Source organism: Protomyctophum parallelum, assembly GCF_964188405.1.
Source record: "Protomyctophum parallelum genome assembly, chromosome: 4".
Lineage (NCBI taxonomy): Eukaryota > Metazoa > Chordata > Actinopteri > Myctophiformes > Myctophidae > Protomyctophum > Protomyctophum parallelum.
In genome coordinates this window covers 37406248-37425054 of record NC_139700.1, presented here as the reverse complement: position 1 = coordinate 37425054, position 18807 = coordinate 37406248, and the positions used below count along the sequence as shown (strand labels likewise).

The 18807-nt window shown below is 41.1% G+C and overlaps 2 protein-coding genes across 2 annotated transcripts; both read left to right on the top strand.

Moving 5' to 3' along the window:
- Positions 1 to 1729: 1729 nt before the first annotated feature.
- Positions 1730 to 8196, top strand: LOC310857183 (uncharacterized protein). Its single transcript, XM_083762794.1, has 2 exons — positions 1730 to 3145; positions 5981 to 8196. The coding sequence occupies exons 1-2, from the start codon at positions 1769 to 1771 to the stop codon at positions 7451 to 7453; spliced, it is 2850 nt and encodes a 949-aa protein (XP_083618920.1). The 5' UTR covers positions 1730 to 1768; the 3' UTR covers positions 7454 to 8196.
- Positions 8197 to 9961: 1765 nt separating this feature from the next.
- Positions 9962 to 16361, top strand: slc25a44a (solute carrier family 25 member 44a). Its single transcript, XM_083763841.1, has 6 exons — positions 9962 to 10142; positions 11654 to 11982; positions 12999 to 13310; positions 14213 to 14396; positions 14670 to 14797; positions 15944 to 16361. The coding sequence occupies exons 2-6, from the start codon at positions 11845 to 11847 to the stop codon at positions 16133 to 16135; spliced, it is 954 nt and encodes a 317-aa protein (XP_083619967.1). The 5' UTR covers positions 9962 to 10142; positions 11654 to 11844; the 3' UTR covers positions 16136 to 16361.
- Positions 16362 to 18807: the final 2446 nt, after the last annotated feature.

The following is an 18807-nucleotide window of genomic DNA, read 5'->3' as shown; positions in this document are numbered from 1 at the left end:
TATTTCTTACGTCATCATTTAGAGCTAGTCATACGTATACTATATACATAATCAGTAAAAAATAAAATAGCAAATTGTGCCTGATCTGCTGGGACCAGAGTACGTGGTGTGTATGTGTATGACTAGCTCTTAATGATGACGTAAGAAATATGGTCATTTGTGGTCATTTGGTCCAGCAACACAGGCACAGATTTGATGTTTTTCTGCGTAGCCTAAGCCTCAAATGGCGGAACAGCTGTCACGGTTTTTGGCGCAAAGTAACCACAGTATACCGCTAATCAACTTACAACTACACACTTTATACAGTATAGAGTATAGAGTATATATGTATACGTATATAGTATATGCCTATATACTATATATATATACTATATATATTTCTTACGTCATCATTTAGAGCTAGTCATACGTATACTATATACATAATCAGTAAAAAATAAAATAACTAATTGTGCCTGATCTGCTGGGACCAGAGTACGTGGTGTGTATGTGTATGACTAGAAAAACTAAAAAGGGATCCAGAATATATCTACAACGATAAAACAGTATTTCTTATATAGATAGAAACTTGAATCATACTTAATAATACTAGATGTTTATATGTATAAAGTAGGTAGCAAATAGTTACATCTAAACATTAATCATTTCAAACGTTCCTTCACAGAGATACTGAGATTTGACAGTTTACAGCGGTCGAAAGGACTTGCGCGCTCTGCTTGCGCACTAGTTGGCCATTTATGGCCTACTAGTGTGCAACAAGCAAGTATGCACTCGACAGAGTGCAGTTCTAGTTATTATTATTTCCCCTTGTTTTTTTATGCAGCATCACCCTAAAGCATCCCATACACTTTTGTGTACTTGTAACTTTTTATATAGAAATGTCCTTGTGTAAACAAAACATACATAAATAAAAGACTGAAGACAATACAAACCAAACATACAATATAAATACGTATAAGGGGGGATATCTGACCTCTCTACTCACTCACTTATTGCATCCATTTCAAACTGGTGAACAAAGTCCATTAATGGAACAGATTCAACACAACTGAATTTAAATAAAATCAGGTCTTAGAGACATGAGTAATCTATTTAAACCAGTTGTCCGCGAAGACTTCAATTTGACCTCCAATCTCCCCACAGGATCTCCAACAGTTCAGACTGTTATGTACGTACCACGTACGTACGTACGAGAATTACATTTTCTGAACGAACGAAATAACATCACATGGATGCACCTGGGACTTACCCTGAGTGATTTATCCCAAGGTCATCTGGGTTTCGGGTCTCGCAACATCATACCCCCTAAAACTAATTATATTCATAAACAAATTCACATGTTTATTCATAAAGTTAATGTATTGCGTATTGAGCTGCCTTTTAATAATCACCACCAATGGAGAAATCTGCAAAACGTTGAATCATGAAAAAACTGAAAATCCTCCTTGTCACATCTTTTACTTTTACTTTCACAATCAAAAACTTGTGGCACTCACATCTACACATTTGGGGAACCAACGATGGTTTCACTGTGTCACATGATTCATTCTGTTTAATAGATACACTCCCTGCTCGTCGACACTCACGAGGAGAAAGGACAAACTGACTACTGTACACATACAGGAGAGGAGACTTGTAATACCTGTATCTTCAACCGGTTGTTGAATCATTTAACCTGCTGGCTGCTGCTGCATACAGTATATGATTGAAAGAGAAAGTAATGTTCCTGAGAGTTATCAAAATAGGCTGAGAGTTACTGCAAGAGGAAATGGCTTCTTTGGCTTTCTCAGAAGATGATGTATCATGCCCGGTGTGCTGCGATATATTCACAGATCCAGTTCTGCTCTCCTGTAGTCACAGCTTCTGTAAAGGCTGCCTGCAGGAATTCTGGAAGGATCGAGTGGTCAAGGACTGTCCAACTTGTAGAGAATACTCAACAGGGGAGCCAGCTTGTAATCGTGCCCTGAAGAACCTTTGTGAGGCCTTAAAAAATAAGAAGATCGAAAGACCTTCAGCAGGGTCTGAGGATCTCTGCAATCTGCACGGTGAGAAACTTAAACTCTTCTGTCAGGATGACCAAGAGCCAATATGTTTGGTGTGTCAGATTTCTCTACGACATAAAAACCATGTGTGTTGTCCCATCAAAGAAGCTGCCTGCCATTACAAGGAAGAGATTCAGAAAGCACTAGAAAATGCAAAGGAGAGGCTGAAGATCATTGAAGAGGTTAATGAAACTTTTGACCAAACAGAAAGGCACATGAAGATTCAGGCCCAGAACACAGAGAAAAAGATTCAGGATCAGTTTGAGATGATTCGCAAGTTTCTAAAAGGGGAAGAGGAGGCCAGGATTGTGGTATTGAGGGAGGAAGAGAAGCAGAAAAGTCAGATGATCAAGGCAAAGACTGATGATGTGACAAAAGAGATATCAACCCTTTCAGACACAATCAGAGTCATAGAGGAAAGAATGAAAGCTGAAGACATCTCATTCCTGCAGAACTATAAGACCACAGTAGAAAGAGTTCAGTGCACAATGGGCTCTTTCCCACAGTTGGTCTCAGGAACACTGATAGATGTAGCTAAACACCTGGGAAATCTGACCTTCAAAGTCTGGACCAAGATGAAGGATATTGTCTTCTACGCCCCTGTGATCCTGGACCCCAATACTGCCAATCCAGGACTCATCCTCTCTGACGACCTGACCAGTGTGAGGTGTGGAGTGATACAGCAGCTTCCCGACAATCCGGAGAGGTTTGATACATTGGCTCATGTCTTGGGTTCTGAGGGTTTCATTTCGGGGACTCACAGCTGGGACATTGAGGTTGGAGATGGCAGATATTGGGAGCTAGGTGTGATGTCAGAGTCTGTACAGAAGAAAGGAACCATAGAGGATGGATACTGGATGATCTGGTGTCTAGATGGTGATTATAAGGCTGAAGTTCCACCGCAACCGGCTATTGATCTCACAGTGAGCCAGAAACCCCAGAGGATCAGAGTACAGTTGGACTGGGAAATGGGACAGCTGTCATTCACTGACTGTGATGGCAGCAAACATTTACACACTTTCAGATACAACTTCACTGAGAGACTATTTCCTGTTTTTAGCAGTACCTGTCCTCATTACCCTGTGAGGATCTTACCAGTGAAGGTACAGTAAAGTAGTAATAATAGTAGTAGTATAGTAGTAGTAGTATAGTAATAGTAGAATTAAAGCCAAGGTGAGCTTACTGTAATTTGACTTAATTTATACTTTATCGTGCAACCTTTTCACTTTTTTTTCCAGCTTTACATTATTTTTGGCAAGAGAAAGGGACATGCCAAAGTATAAATTAGAGAGCTGATATTAAAACTGTCTGGAGAAAGTAGAGTATATTATACAATCTGACCATCCAGCCAGTAGCAATGTGTGGCAGCAAAGGGACAGACTACAGACTGACACCATTCCATCTTTGTTAACAGCAGTGGTTTTCCATCATTTTGGTTCAGGTCTCCCCAGTAAATAACCTTTTCATTCACGGCACCCCTGAATGATTACATTGTTAATTTACAGCACCTTTTGTCATATTAACGGTATGTAAATATGTAAATCGGTGGTATGTCATAAGGTAACCTCGCATGACTCGTCACCGGGCTTTCCACAGTCACAAGTAAAAGTGAAGAGAGAGAGATTTTTTTGCATTAGGACAGACAGACAGACAGACTGAAAACAACTTTTATACATGGCGTTTAACCACTTAAACCCCTGTATTCCTATTCTGGGGGGAACATTCACCAAAAATAGCAGATCTATAAACTCACAACGTGTTGGGAGTGAGCTTATAGATCTGCTATTTTTCGTAAAGAGACTTGGTGTATTCTAGGCTGAAAAAGAACGCACTAATATGAGTACAGTTTAACTCGCCTCTGGTCAGTTTGATAAATTGTCTAAGTATTCTGAGGCACCCACTTTGAGAAGCCCTGCTTTACAGACCTGCTGCAAGCAGAGCTTAAACATGTAGACTTTCTTTCACTGCTTTCTTCGCTGCAATGAAAATGTCCATCTTTACTTACGCCTTACCACAAACATTAAAATTACACACAATAAGTGACGATATCATTACTGTTTTGTCGGTCAACTGGATTAATACACATAATTATTTAACAGATTATGTAATTGTTGCATTTTGGCTGAATTCTTTCTGTAAATGTGCTGTACATTTTTATTATGCAAGATCTGACAACTGTGAAGCATAAGCATCATTCTGATGAACAACTTACAAGAGAAGCCTGATAAATGGGTCTTGGTTTCTTGTTCTGAGAGAGTTGGGCACAAGTGTGAATACATGTCAAGAGCAAAGGGGAGTAGCCTATGAACACTGGATGGTGTGGTGTCATGAGGGTATTGGTAATCGTATCCCCGGTCTACTGTGTTGCCCCCAGAGAGTCAAACAGTCTCATTCTCTGCCCCTTGCCTTCACCCCCCTTTTTGCTATAAATATACCTAGAATACATTTTAGTGGTGTTGTCTTCATCTGTGTGTGTGTTGCTTTGGCAATGTAAACATATGTTTTCTCATGACAATAAAGCTCCTTTGAACTGAATTGAATTGAATTGTGTGTGTGTGTGTGACTGTCAGTCAGTCCGTTTACAGCTAATCTCCGGCACCGTTGGCCCGGCCGATGCCAAACTCTGCACACACCTTTGCCCAAACTTTTCCAGAATGGCCTGTTATAGCGCCACCATGAGGCAGATTTTCACATTTTTACTTATAACTGCACAGATCTGCATAACACTTTGCAATTGCACAATCCCTAGAGACCTTTGACCTGCATTTTTCACATCTGCCTTTTATAGCACCACCAGGAGGCCGACGTTTGTCAAATATTTTTTATATTACTCCTCTTTATATTACTCATCTGTGTTGATCACATGACTATATAGATCTACTGTATACCCATGTGATCAACATGGATCTGTCCGATATATCATATTCCATCATAATTGGCTAACATTGGCTTCCAAAGTTTGCAGGATTGGCCCGTTTTGAATAAAAAGCCTCAAATCATGAACGCAGCGTGCAATTTACATGAACATTTTCACATACTTTTTAAGGCTGGGGAATAAATCCCACCCTTTTCAAATTGGCCTACTTTTTCTATATTGATAATGATATGTAATGTATTGCATGTCTTGATGTGCAATACAAAATGCAAAGGACCACAACAAGCCTCCCGGGGCTTTTGTGTTTTCTTTTTTCGCATAGCTTTTTTAGACTGTAAGCCTACTGCTGTGCTGTTTCCAAAACTTGCCAATGAAGTATCCAATTAATACTTAAGAGGAGAGGATAGCTGTCTCAGTGTCTTCCCATGACTCTGAGACAGCAGTTAGCAGTTATTCCTTACAATGAATTTATGTGCAACAATTCATAATAGACTTTAGTGATTGATTGAAGTATTTATTAACAGTTTGCAGAATGGGTAGGTATTTCACATGAAAGCACAACTCAATACAAACTAAAGACTGTTACTATGTGGACTGATAAAGCATTACTTGTTTACAACAGGGTGACGCGGGGTTACTTCAGTTCAAATGCTCTGCAAGGATCGATGGCATAGATCAGAGCCATAGAGTAAGATAGAGTTACGACATTGAGGGGGCAGAAAACAGCCTGGTCACGTGGTTAATGCGAGCCCATAGACACCAATGCATTCTGTAAACTTCCGGTTGTCCCTTTTCAATAGAAGTCAAGTCCCCATGAAGTGAACGGAGTTGTCGTAACTCTGTCTTACTCTCTATGGCTCTGGCATAGAGGTCCCAGACCGGATGTTACGTTATCATTGGGCGACGGTGCTCACAGTTTTTCTCACTTTCCTTTCCTGCCGCGTCTTGGGTATTTTGGACGCAAACAAAACTCCGTTGAATTCATCTACATTATTTTACAAGACTCGTTATTGCGGTGTATTCTGTATAGTTACACGACAGTTATGTGAAAGTGAACGTTTAATCTCAGGAACATTTTCAAGTTGAAAGTAAAATGGCTTCTGTGTCGACCCTCCCGAAAGAGGATTTAACGTGTCCCGTGTGCTACAACATCTTTAATGATCCAGTCCTCCTCCCCTGCAGTCACAGCTTCTGTGAAATATGTTTGCAGCGATGCTGGAGTCCGCAGCAGGTAGAGAGAAAGTGTCCTGTGTGTCGGAGTGTCTCCGCAACAAGTGTACCTCCTTGTAACTTGGCTTTAAGGAACCTCTGCCAGGCCTTCTTGGAGGAGGAAGAGCGGAGAGCAAGGCCTGGGTTTCTCTGCCCCCAGCATGGCGAGAAACGCAAACTCTACTGCATGGAAGACAAAGAGCCAATGTGTGTGGTGTGTCAGACCTCCAAACGACATAGAACTCACGAGTGTTGTCCAGTCGATGAAGTTGCCCACGATTACAAGGAGGAACTTCGGAGAGCACTTACACCATTGAAGCAGAAGCTGGATGTCTTTATTCAGATTCGAAAGAAGTGCACTCAGACAGAAAGATACATGAAGGTGCAGGCAAAGAACACAGAGAAACGGATTAGGGAGGAATTTAAGAGGTTTTATGAGTTGCTACAAGACGAAGAGGAGACCAGGATTTCTGCACTTAAGAGGGAAGAGGCGCAGCATAGTTTGTTAATTAAAGATCAGATTGATGGGCTGAGTAAAGCGATGACAACCCTGGAAGACAAAATCAACGCCATAGAGATGGAGCTGAAAGCTGAAGACATCTTTTTTCTGGACAACTACAAGACCACAGTAGAAAGAGCCCAGTGCACGCTGCAGGATCCAAAGATGGTCTCAGAATCACTGATTGATGTGTCCAAACACCTCGGTAACCTGGCCTTCAACATTTGGGAAAAGATGAAGGACTTGGTCTCCTACAGTCCTGTGATTCTGGACCCCAATACTGCCTCGTCTCATTTATTTCTGTCCAAGCATCTGACCAGTGTGAGATATGGCAGCCGCCAGCCGCTTCCTGACAACCCAGAGAGGGTCAACTGCAGACACGGCGTCATGGGTTCCGAGGGCTATGACTCAGGGACCCATAGCTGGGACATAGAGGTAGGACTTGATGACTGGGAACTTGGTGTGATGGAAAAACCTGGCCAGACGAAATTAATGCAACAACAAGGTTGGTTAATGTTGCATCGAGATGGTAAATACGAGGCTGGAGTGGTGTACGGAGAACGCACTACTGTTGAAGTCAGCCACAAACCCCAGACGATCAGAGTACAGCTGGACTGGGACAGAGGGGAGCTGTCTTTCTCTGATTGTGATACAAACGAACATCTACACACCTTCAGACACAGGTTCAAGGAGAGGCTCTTTCCTTTCCTTAAGAGTTACTGTAAATTCTTCACAGTCAGGGTGATGCCACTTGATGTGTCTGTAAAGGTAGAAAAGCAGTTGGGACTTGAGAGCCGACACCAGTACTGTCTAAAACAAGTCAAGTAGGTCTGTTGACAAAATGGCTCCAAGAGAAATGGATTTGAGCTGGATCATTGCAAACTAAGAATTGACACAAGTAAACAATGTCTTACGGCATGGGTTTTCAACAGGTGGTCTGTGGAAGTATTGTGTGGTACCTGACAATTATTTTTAATAATGTAGGATTTGTTCATGTTGATTCTATTTTCTTAAGTTAAATGTTTTATCCCACGATTTTGTAACCCATTTTTCACCCAGTGTCAATTATCAAATGTAATCCTGGGCACTACACTTCGTCTTCCCCTGGGGGGGCAGCGGACTGACCTCATGCCACCTTCTATGCATGAGGAGTCCAAGCTGCTTCTTTTCACCTGACAGGGGAGAGTTTCCCCGGCCGGACATAGCGCGTGGAAGGAACACGTTATTCCAACCAGTTCCTTTGCCCTCCATCCATGTAGTCAAGAAAGTCAAGAAATTCAACAGAAAAGGGGAGTTAGAATCTCAAGAAGTGGGAAGTGCACCGGATTGTCTGGTTGAGTCAATATTAGGAAATTATTAGTAGTCATCAATGGACCATTGGTTGAGAAACAGTGGGATGTATACATATGGGATGCACACCAGTGGTCCCCAGGTTGATTCTAAGTCAGGGTGGTGGTCCCTCGTTCACAATCGTTGAAAACCCCTGTGTTAAGGGAATGTTTCTGTTACTTCATTATCTATTTAATATTATAGCAATCTGAGAACCCATCGTCAAAAAAATAAAGGAAAAAGAGCGCCCTCTTTTCCTTTGAATTTGACAGTCAACAGTATGTCTCGAGTCGATAATAATTTCTTTCTAATAATACATGTCATTTGAGTTGATTCGTCGGTGCTTCATCGGTGTTGTAGTTATACATTAATATTATTTCAATGTTGGGGTGGTATGCCTAATTGTTTAATTATTTCTCCCAAATTGTGTTCTGTTTAAAAATATTAATTGTGTTCATTTTTGAGGGGGGGTGGGTTATGCTTTCTAGAACAACCAAACCATTTTAATACTAAAATAATACAGGCCATTAGAAAAATAAAGTACCCATTGTAAAGAGCTTATACTATAACTGTCCCCAGATATGCTTAAGTGAATGTTGTTGATTTGTGAGGGGAGAATAGAAATACTGTAATACTATTTTGTGATTTTCTTTGTCATATGTCTACTTTCAACCAACTATTCAAACCAATATGCCATTATGCCTAAAGTTTTCCAATAGTTCATTTAGGCATTAATTGTTTTAGAAGGTGCAGATTGTCATTGTCAAATGACTACAGATGAAATTTAGCTTCGGCTAACTCTGGCCCATTTACATTTATGTGAAAACTGACATGTTGATTAATGAGCTTTGTCCCTGTCAAATAAATAAATAAATAAATTGTACATTACTGAAGTGACAGTAGTTGGTAATGCCCGGAGAACTGTCACTTGACATTGTAAAATCGACTTGTTGACATCATTGAAAATGAGAGGTTTTCTAAGATTTGTTTCCAGAATTTGAATAAAGATACAGTTTCAGATGAGTTTTTGAAATTGGGTTATTAGCTAGAGTGTGGATGTTATGGCTATTTTTGTTGTCAATATTACATGATTAGTTTTATTTATTCACACATTTATTTGTCTTTAATCTGAAGCAGTAATATTTAGAGTTTCTGTCTGTTATATACTTGGTCACAATCACATTAATTGCATGTATTAGATTTATCAACAGTTTTACTAATCTTAAAGACAAAGTAAATCACTTGAATTATGAAATGCATTTATAAGGTCATAACTTGGGTTAAGTGTGTGTGTATACACACTTATGATTGTAATTAGTTAATGTATATGCTGTTATTGGAGTAAATTACAAATCAAATTTGATTTAATTGTAATTACAATGGATTGGGGGAATTTTAGTAAAGAATGTCAGTATCAAACAAATTCAAACGGACAATTATTTTACACTGGATATCAGATTCAAAACGCAAGCATTGAAATCATAGTGGAATATCAACACGGTATTAAACGGGATACTGTCGCCTTAAAAACGTGGTCATATGGCAATGCGGATATGACGCATGCAATTCCTTTTTCTCAACTGCCAAGGAAAAAAACCTAAAAGATTACTTCGCTTTTAATGTGAATGTACCAAACCAGTACAACAAATTATCGTTAATACAAATATAAGTAAATTATAATTAAATAGATAAAAATAAATAAATCTCCACTCCATGAACTTTCACCTTTTGTCAATAGTGTCTGTTTTCCACCCACCCTCGCGTCCCCGCTCGCGTCACTATTAAAGCTTTCTGGTTGGTTTCTATTTACTGGTCGGTGCTCTGATCCGTTCTAGAGCCCGCCTACTGTATCCGGTCATTTGCACGCGCATACATACATGCACACAATGGCTCTGTCTGCATGCGCCCAACCGTTTCCATATCCGCTCTAGACCCCATCCCGGATCTGCTTAAACCTGCAATATGAATAACGCAACCAGTCCCAATGTTAATGTTTTGTCAGACCAGACCCGCAGCAGAATGGAGGGGACGGCATGACTTCTACAACACACACAGCACACCTGGAGTAGCTTTGAAGCAGGCCCAGGCGTCCAGAACAACTAGCACATCAAATCACACGGCCGGCCTTGCCGTCTTGCATTGTGCAGCACATTCCCATGACGACTCGGCGTGGATGCTCAATGTTAAGGTGAGTGAGTGAGGCGTGCGAGAAGAAGAAAGTCTGTTTGTTTTTTGTTTGTTCTGTGTGCTTCAACATGATCTGGCACGTTAATAACACTAATAACTCAATGCTTGTTGTTACTGCTACACAGTAACATCTGACATACATTTCCCTAGCATGCATGAATCACCCTTTCAAGGACAGATCAGTCAGGGGCTAAGTGCCATTGTGATGTGTATAAAAGCATTTCCGTGTGTGTGTGTTGCATATTTGTGTTCTTACATAAACCGTTAACCCAGGCCAAAGTTGGCCAGACCAGGTATAATTTATGACCCCTGTACTGTACTATCGGGCTTTCTATGTAGAGGTCTGCTGGGGACCACGCACGACCCTCGGTTCTGGTTGAATTAATTAATAGTCTACTCAATTGAATTAATTAATTAATCGTCCACTCACAGTTAACAGTCTTTGTATTGCGTTGTGCTTGAATTGTACTGTAATTTTGCAAACTGTTAATAAATATTTCAATCAATCAATCCCCGATTAAACGAATACAATTACATCGAGTGAAAACAAGTAGCAGGTTGTGAACCCACTTACAAACTGACACCATGAACTCAGGTATAGTTAATTGATTGGTTAGAATAGATTAGCCCTAGACTGGCTGTGATATTACATACATTTAAATTTCATGGAATGCATGCAATGTTAGTAATATCACAGCCATTCTAGGGCTAGGGTTAGATAAATATGTTATAACTTAGGGTCCTTGTATTCTGTCCTGAAAGATCATTTGAAAATCATTTGAAATTTGCTTTGCAATGTGAACCAATTCTAAAATGAAAAGGTATTGCCATTCATACATGATGCTTCACTTGTGTGCAGCCTGTGAACACAGACTTGTGTGTTGTATTTATTGTTTTTGTGCATAACTTCTCAGACTTTTCTATGATGGAATGGTGTCTTTACTGTCTTGCAGGTTTTTTTTGTTAGTTTAGGGTTTTTTTTACCTCTTATTTATTCAGGGAAGTTTCGATGAGCACATGATGCTGTTTATCAGCAATGACCTGCTTCACAATCACACACACACACACACACACACACACACACACACACACACACACACACACACACACACACACACACACACACACACACGCACACACTGTTGGCCACTGAGTAGCTCCACTCCACACAAAATATCTTGAGTCTGTGCATATTGAATTCTCGTTGTTGAACAATGGTCCAACAATTTGGTTTCATTGTTGAATTCGTTGTTTTCCGCCGATACAAAACAAGACTTATCAAATCACGTTTATTTATAAAACACTATGCATGCACAAAGTGCTATACCTACAGAACATTTCATCAGCACAACAAATGCAAACAATAGTAAAACAACATACAGAAGCATACTCGAGTCTCGACAGAACATCAACAACATATCAGGCAGATTCGAATGCTTGTGGGTAAAATAATTTTGAGCCTGGATTTAAAAGATGAATGAATGATGAATGATTTTTTTTCTATTTCCACAGGTGACGGCAGAGGTGACAGGATTCATGACAGAACACATAGGGCTTTAAAGGAGGGGGGCCTATCCTTACACCCCCCGCCCCCCTCTGTCTTTCTCCTCGTCACTTCTTTTTGGCCAACAACATCGTCCCCTATTGTCCACCTCCTCTCTCGCCCCTAGCGTCTCTAGCCTCACGGCCAGCCAGCATCAATCATGCACCAGAAAGGGGCCATCCAGATCATCGAGTGGGAGGATCTAGACAAGAGGAAGTTCTATTCTTTAGGCGTGTTCATGACCTTGACGACTCGTGCCACCGTCTACCCGTTCAGCCTCATCCGGACACGCCTGCAGGTCAGCTTCACAAATATATACTGTGGGCAGCGGTGGCCTCATCATCCTCATCATCACCTTTATTTATACTCGGAAATACAGTTGAGGGCAAGCCCTCATTTTCAATGTAGCCGAGGATACAATTCACAAATACAGTCAAAACAATACATCAACACAACATTATAAATCAGGATGAATTACAAAGGAACTTAAATGCAGAACAACCAGTAAAATAAATCAATTGAAGCAGTTTTAAGGAGTTTTGAAGTTCATTCCACGAGGTTGGGCCATTGACAGAAAAAGCTGTCTTGCCCAACTCTGTCTGAGCCTGAGGAACCTTGAGCCTTAAAAAATCACTAGAGCAGGTCTGAATCGTCTGATACGTGCTATTGCTCAATTCCAATAACCCCTAAGGATTAGAGGAGCGCCCTTTTTGCCAAAAGGTTTCCGGTTCGATTCCCCGGACGGGCAGGAAAAATCTGGGTCGAGAAGTGATTGGTCATCACTCACCCAACACTGCTGAAGTGCCCTTGAGCAAGACACTGAACCCCCAACTGCTCCAGTGGAGCTGCTTAGTGGCCAACAGTATTATAAGACTGTGGTTGTACTGGTCAGCTCCCAGGTTTTAATGTGTGTTTGTGTGTTTGTGCAGGGTGTTGCTGAAAATGAGCATGTGTGCTCGCTCAGTTACTACCCTGGGTAAATAAAGGGGGAAAAACAAAAATGTGAAAATGAAAAAGATAGCCTGAAATCTAAAGCTCCAATAGTCTGTGTTACAAAATATGTTCGGTTTACTACTACAGTAGCCTGTGTTAATAGATTCAGTAGGAGCTTTATGCGTCACATTAAAAAAGAAATAAAAGGAACGAACATATATATACAAATTACAGCCTCTGCCCCCCAAACCTCTATCTATTCGGTATCTGATAGGGAGCCAATTAAGTGATCTATGTAAAAGAGTAACGTGTTCTGACTACAAGGTCGGTCCTCTTTTTACAATGTCATAATGTCATAAAACCGGTTCTCCACTTCTGTAGGTCCAGAGGGGCACAGCCCTCTACTCCGGGACATGGGATGCTTTTTGCAAGATCCTGGGAGCAGAGGGCATGGCGGGCCTTTACCGTGGCTTCATGGTCAACATGTTCACCCTGGTGTCCGGCCAGGCCTACATCACCACCTACGAGCTGGCGCGCAAGTACGTGTCGCACTACTCGCCCAGTAACACGGTGAAGTCGGTGATAGCGGGCGGGTCAGCGTCCCTGGTGGCTCAGACCATCACTGTGCCCATAGACATCGTGTCCCAGCAGCTGATGATGCAGGGACAAGGAGAGCACCTGACACGCTTCAAGGTGGAATATACTAATGATATTTTTTATTATGTTTTTATTTTGTTTTTTTTGTCTAGATGAAATGTTAACCCACTAAAACTACTTAAAATAGCAGATATTTATGCGCGTAACATCATCATCATCATCACATTTTTAGCTCAAATCTTTGGTGGGCCCTGGTGGTGTCGGCGGCCAAATACATGCAATTTTGGGTTTCCTTGACATGAAAAAGTGTGAGCACCACTGTTATAGCAACATAGGTTTTTCTGAAAACTATTGGGTTTTAAAAGAATTTTTTTAAATTGGCCTCCAGGCTTAATTTATGGATGGAATACAATTCCTTTCTTTTGGCAGGTGCAGCAAAAATAAGTTTGCAACTCCCGAGTCTATGCACTTAAAAGAAAATATTCACATTTTTTTAAAGAATTTAGAAGAAATGGACATTTCAACTAATAATATTCAAAGCAAAGAAAGGCTGTCTAAAACTAAATGCTGTGGAAGAGAGCTGTATGGTTTAGCATGCATAGTTTTTGATCGATTGAATACGTTATTAGTCAGAAATGTAAAACGGCACGTGGTACAATAAGACATTAAGGCTAAAAGGATAACACAAGAATATCCTGGGGACTTGTTTCCATTGTGGCCCTATGTGTTAAGTTATTAAGTTCATGTCTTGGCCATGCTAGGCACACATTATCAATGTCATCAATATTGTACTCTTGGAGAGAAACAGATGAGCGTTATAATATACAGTATGTGTGATTCAGAGCAGACCACACACCACATTACATAACCCTTTTAATGTATTGGATTATGTTTTATATATTTATCAGGTTTCCCTTGTTTATTACAGAACAGTGAAGGGAAACAAACATAAATGCCCACCAGTATCCATTGACAATACATTTCTGTTCTGACGTAAGGTGAAACCTAAGATGGCGGTTGCAGCGAGCAAACACAACTTCACATTTGGGCAGACGAAAGACATCATGATGCAGATACTGGCAGCTGACGGATTTCGTGGATTCTACAGAGGATACGTGGCCTCGCTACTTACCTACATCCCTAACAGTGCGCTCTGGTGGCCATTTTACCATTTCTACACAGGTAACCAGCTATTGTATTTGATTGGATTTGTATTGGCATTGTGAATTAGTTTACTTTGACCACCCACACAGTGAACAAAAACAGTCGTGTGAGGTTAGAGCGGAGGTTGTACACACACACACACACACACACACACACACACACACACACACACACACACACACACACACACACACACACACACACACACACAGGTCATGAGCCAGAGTGGAAGCCATGACGGTGTGAATAGATGTGTGCAGTTCATTCATACTCTCTTCTCTCCATCCCCAGAGCGGCTGTCGAGGCTGGCCCCCACGGAGTGTCCCCACCTCCTCCTGCAGGCCGTCGCTGGACCAATGGCAGCCGCTACAGCCTCCACCCTCACTAACCCCATGGATGTGGTTCGAGCCAGAGTGCAGGTAAACTGTAAACTGCCACTTTCTGCCCAATCTGACATAGACCATCATACATAATAATGGTTTATCTGGGATGCACTGCACTCAAGTGCTGCGAGGTTGCTTGTTCCCTGCAATTGATTGGCACAGTATAAAAAACATATAATAAAACATACAGATAATATCTGTATGTTTTATATTGTTAAATGTTGTATTTTTATATATTATATAAAAGCTAAAGTACCAGGTGGAGGCAAGAAGCCCAAGGGACTTGTATGAGGCACATGCTTATGTAAGGCACAATAAAACATTTAGAGCATGATTGTGAACAGGATATATGTAATTTGCAAAAGATATGTCAAATGATTGCTATAGTGTTTAATTTGTAAATTATTAGGTAACAGAGCTCACGTGCGTGCAAAAATGGATTAAAAAAAGAAAAATCTGATCTTTTTTACCTTTTCTTTTTAAGAGCCTAAACCACACCGAAGGGTCTGTTTGGGATAAAACGTTTTTTTAAGGTAGACCACACCAGCTTAATTGACTTGAAAATGAAACTAAAATAATAATGTACATTTGGGGTACTGGAGTCCCTCAGGTAGTGTCTGTTATAGCGCCACCAGGACTTTTGTAAAACACATTTCTTGATATTACTCTACCAGATTCTGTCCAAAAATCCCGCAAATCATTACACAGTATCTCTACAGTGATGTGTTCAAGACGGAGCTGTCCAATATTTCATATTAATTTCATCATAATTGGCTAACATTGGATTTCAAAGTTCGCAGGATTGGCCCGTTTTGAACAAAAAGCCTCAAATCATGAACGTAGTGTGCAATTTATGTGAAATCTTAGGCTGAGGAATATATCCCACCCTTTTCACATTCGCCTGTTATAGCGCCACCAACAGGTGAATTTTTGCCAAACACATTTTTGGAACAAAATGCCTCAAATCATCCAATTGCCATCCAAGGTGTAAGAAGAAATGGCCTTATTTTCACATTGGCCTAGTATCATAGTGCCACCAGGAGGCCACAACCTGACCTGGCCTGGTGGAGACCTGTGCCCCGAGGCGCACTTTATCTAGTTGTCTGTGCCTTGATGCCACCCACAGATTAAACAGGGTATTGATGCTTTTTTGGTTGTGGTTGCTGTGTGATTCTGCTTAAGGTGGAGGGCCGGTCGTCTGTGATAGAGACGTTCAAACAGCTGCTGGCAGAGGAGGGGACGTGGGGGCTGACCAAAGGTCTCTCGGCACGCGTCATCTCCTCCCTGCCCACCTCTGTGCTCATCGTCGTCGGATATGAGACCCTGAAGAGACTCAGTCTGCGGGACGATCTGGTCCAAAACAGACACTGGTGACCGCAGCCACAAAGCACAGGTGGAAAATGACGTTTTCTGTTTGCCTACATGCTGTCCCAGTGGTCCCTACTCTCCCTAAACCGACCAGGACAGTTGGTTAACAGGGAAGGAACTGCTTGAAAACAGTCACTGGTGAGCAGGGACTCAATTCATATATTGTCTACTTCCCTAAACTGCAGCTAGTTTTTCTTTGCTTTAAAAAAATAATAAACAAAATGGTTACCTATTGGCTTTCAGCATCACTTTCACCACTACATCTCCTAGCAAGGGTTTTAGAATGGAGCCTCCAGACGGAGGCAGCATCCATAGTTAAGTAGAGGCAAACAGTGGACCAGCTAGCTGTTTCTTTTTAGAGTGGAACAGGACCTCCGCAGTGGTTAGACTAAATCTGAATCCATAGAGTGACTTAGAAAGTGCAAGATCGGAGTAGCGTGAGCTGTAGCCAAACGACAGGGTAAAGGGAGTACAAGGAAACTTAAATGATACAAAGTTAGTTACCCATCACTTCTTGTTTTTTGTAGATACAATTTCTCCTTCCCGATACCGATTCTGATGCCTGTCATTTGCATATCTGTCGATACAGAGGATCCAATACCATAGTATAATTAAAAAAAACATATAGGGCAGTGGTTCTCAAAGTGGGGTCCAGGGACCTTCAGGGTTCCTTGAGGGGGTTCCAAATGGACCCTTACAAGTCTATAACGCTTGAGACTGTACACTATCATTTGTACACCATCAGTTATGGGCGTGCTTGAAATAAAGGTTTGAGAACCACTGATCTAGTGATACATAAAAAGTAAAAATAATGTAAATTGTACAGTAAGAATATAAAACGGTAGTGCAAATATGACTGTAAATGAAATCTTGTCATGTGAGGAATAACATGGTATCAGAATGGCATAGACTGGCATACTCACCGATACCCGCATTTGAGGCAGCATCGGCAGCTTTTCCGATACTTCGGTTTCGGGACAACTCTACCACAAACGATATGTTATTAAGATAGTATCATGTTTAGACGGATGTTGTTGGACTGACCTTTACCTGGTTATCCTAGTTACTTTGTCATTTACTTTGATCTTGCATTTTGTCACTCCGGACAAGTGTGTCTAATAAAATGGCTGAATTGTAACTAGGATACCAGGTAAACACCCAACCTACTTTTGTGGACAAGCAGACAATTGTATATGTCTGTCTAAACAACATGCATAATATACGTAATATAAACAAAATAGGCAACAAGTGATACAAGGAAAGAGGATTGTGAGGTGGAGTGTGAAGATGTGAATTTTCAGACTGCGGTGGAGAATGATTCATGAGACTGTAGTAGTGACTGAGGAGGGGAGCTCATTCCACCACCTGGGAGCCAGGAGGAGTCTGTGCTTGGTGTGTTGACCAAGTGTCTTGACGGGGTGTGAGGAACATTTGTCCTGTGATAGCTATTCTAAGTGTCCAGGAAGAGGTGGGGGAACATGTCCTGAAGTTTAGGGTTTGCCATGCCATTCACTGCCTTGCAGTTGCAGGCCATTAGTAGTAGGCTTCTGTCGCATGGCAATCACTTCCCATTCTGAAGGGACCACAGCTTTATCCTGTCATCCTCTCAATGGATCAATTACTCATACTCAATATATGACAGTACCATATGCAGTTGTGGAAAAAGTACTCAATTTTTTTACTTAAGTAAAAGTATCAATACTGCAATGTTATAAATACTCCAGAATTCTAAAAGTACAAAAGTATTGGCTTCGAAATTAGCTTAAAGTACCAAAGGTACAAGTAGTCATTATGCAGAATGTCCCATGTCAAGTTTTCAAATGTATACAAATAATTAGTATTTAAGTAAATGTACTCCATCACCTTCTACCACTGACCATATTTGTGTAAAGGCTGGTGGTTATATCTGTCCCTGGACAAGAGCAATCTCACCTGGTTCCATCCCACCTAATGTGCAAGGAACCACAGGAGAAAGATGGCTCTTCCTCAACTGACCCCCATCAAAAAAACAAACTGCAATACGTGTGTAACACATGAGTAGTCAGCCTGAAGAAAGAAAAAACTGACGTTCATCCTGTAAAGCAGTGATTCTAATCTAACTAAGTGATTCAAATGTTCATATTTGAAACATCTACTCAGGAACTTTAATATTGACCACAAACCAATTGTTGGTATTGCTGCTTGTCTTTGTGTAGCGTGTACTGCGGCCATATCATTTTAACACCGATGATAACTATTGGGTGTGGTTAGGACTTATTTCATATTTAAAAGGGCAACCTCACAGATTTTAAACCCGAGTTCTATCATTCCAAGGTATTGGAAAAACTGACAGCCTGCAGTGCATGGCTCGAGTCTAGTTCATCAACCAGTTCTGTTCATCTATTTCATCAACCTGTTCATTTCTGGTGTATCTTGCTGTGCTCCACAAGGTTTTTGTTTGCGTTGCGTTACTGTGAAAATATCAGTGTCTCCTATTGCGTGATTCTTCCGAATGAACGGCGTTCAGAACGCCTGTTCGCAGCCTTCCACCTGGCATTTGGGCTGCTTTTTCTTCTCAACCTCTGGGTCAGAGTGTTCACTGCATTGAGGCAGATGTGCAGCCACTGCTGGCTCCTGCAGTACTGTATGTCTGGAAGCCTTCAGGTTCAGAATTAGCTGTTGGTGTAAAGGAGACAAGG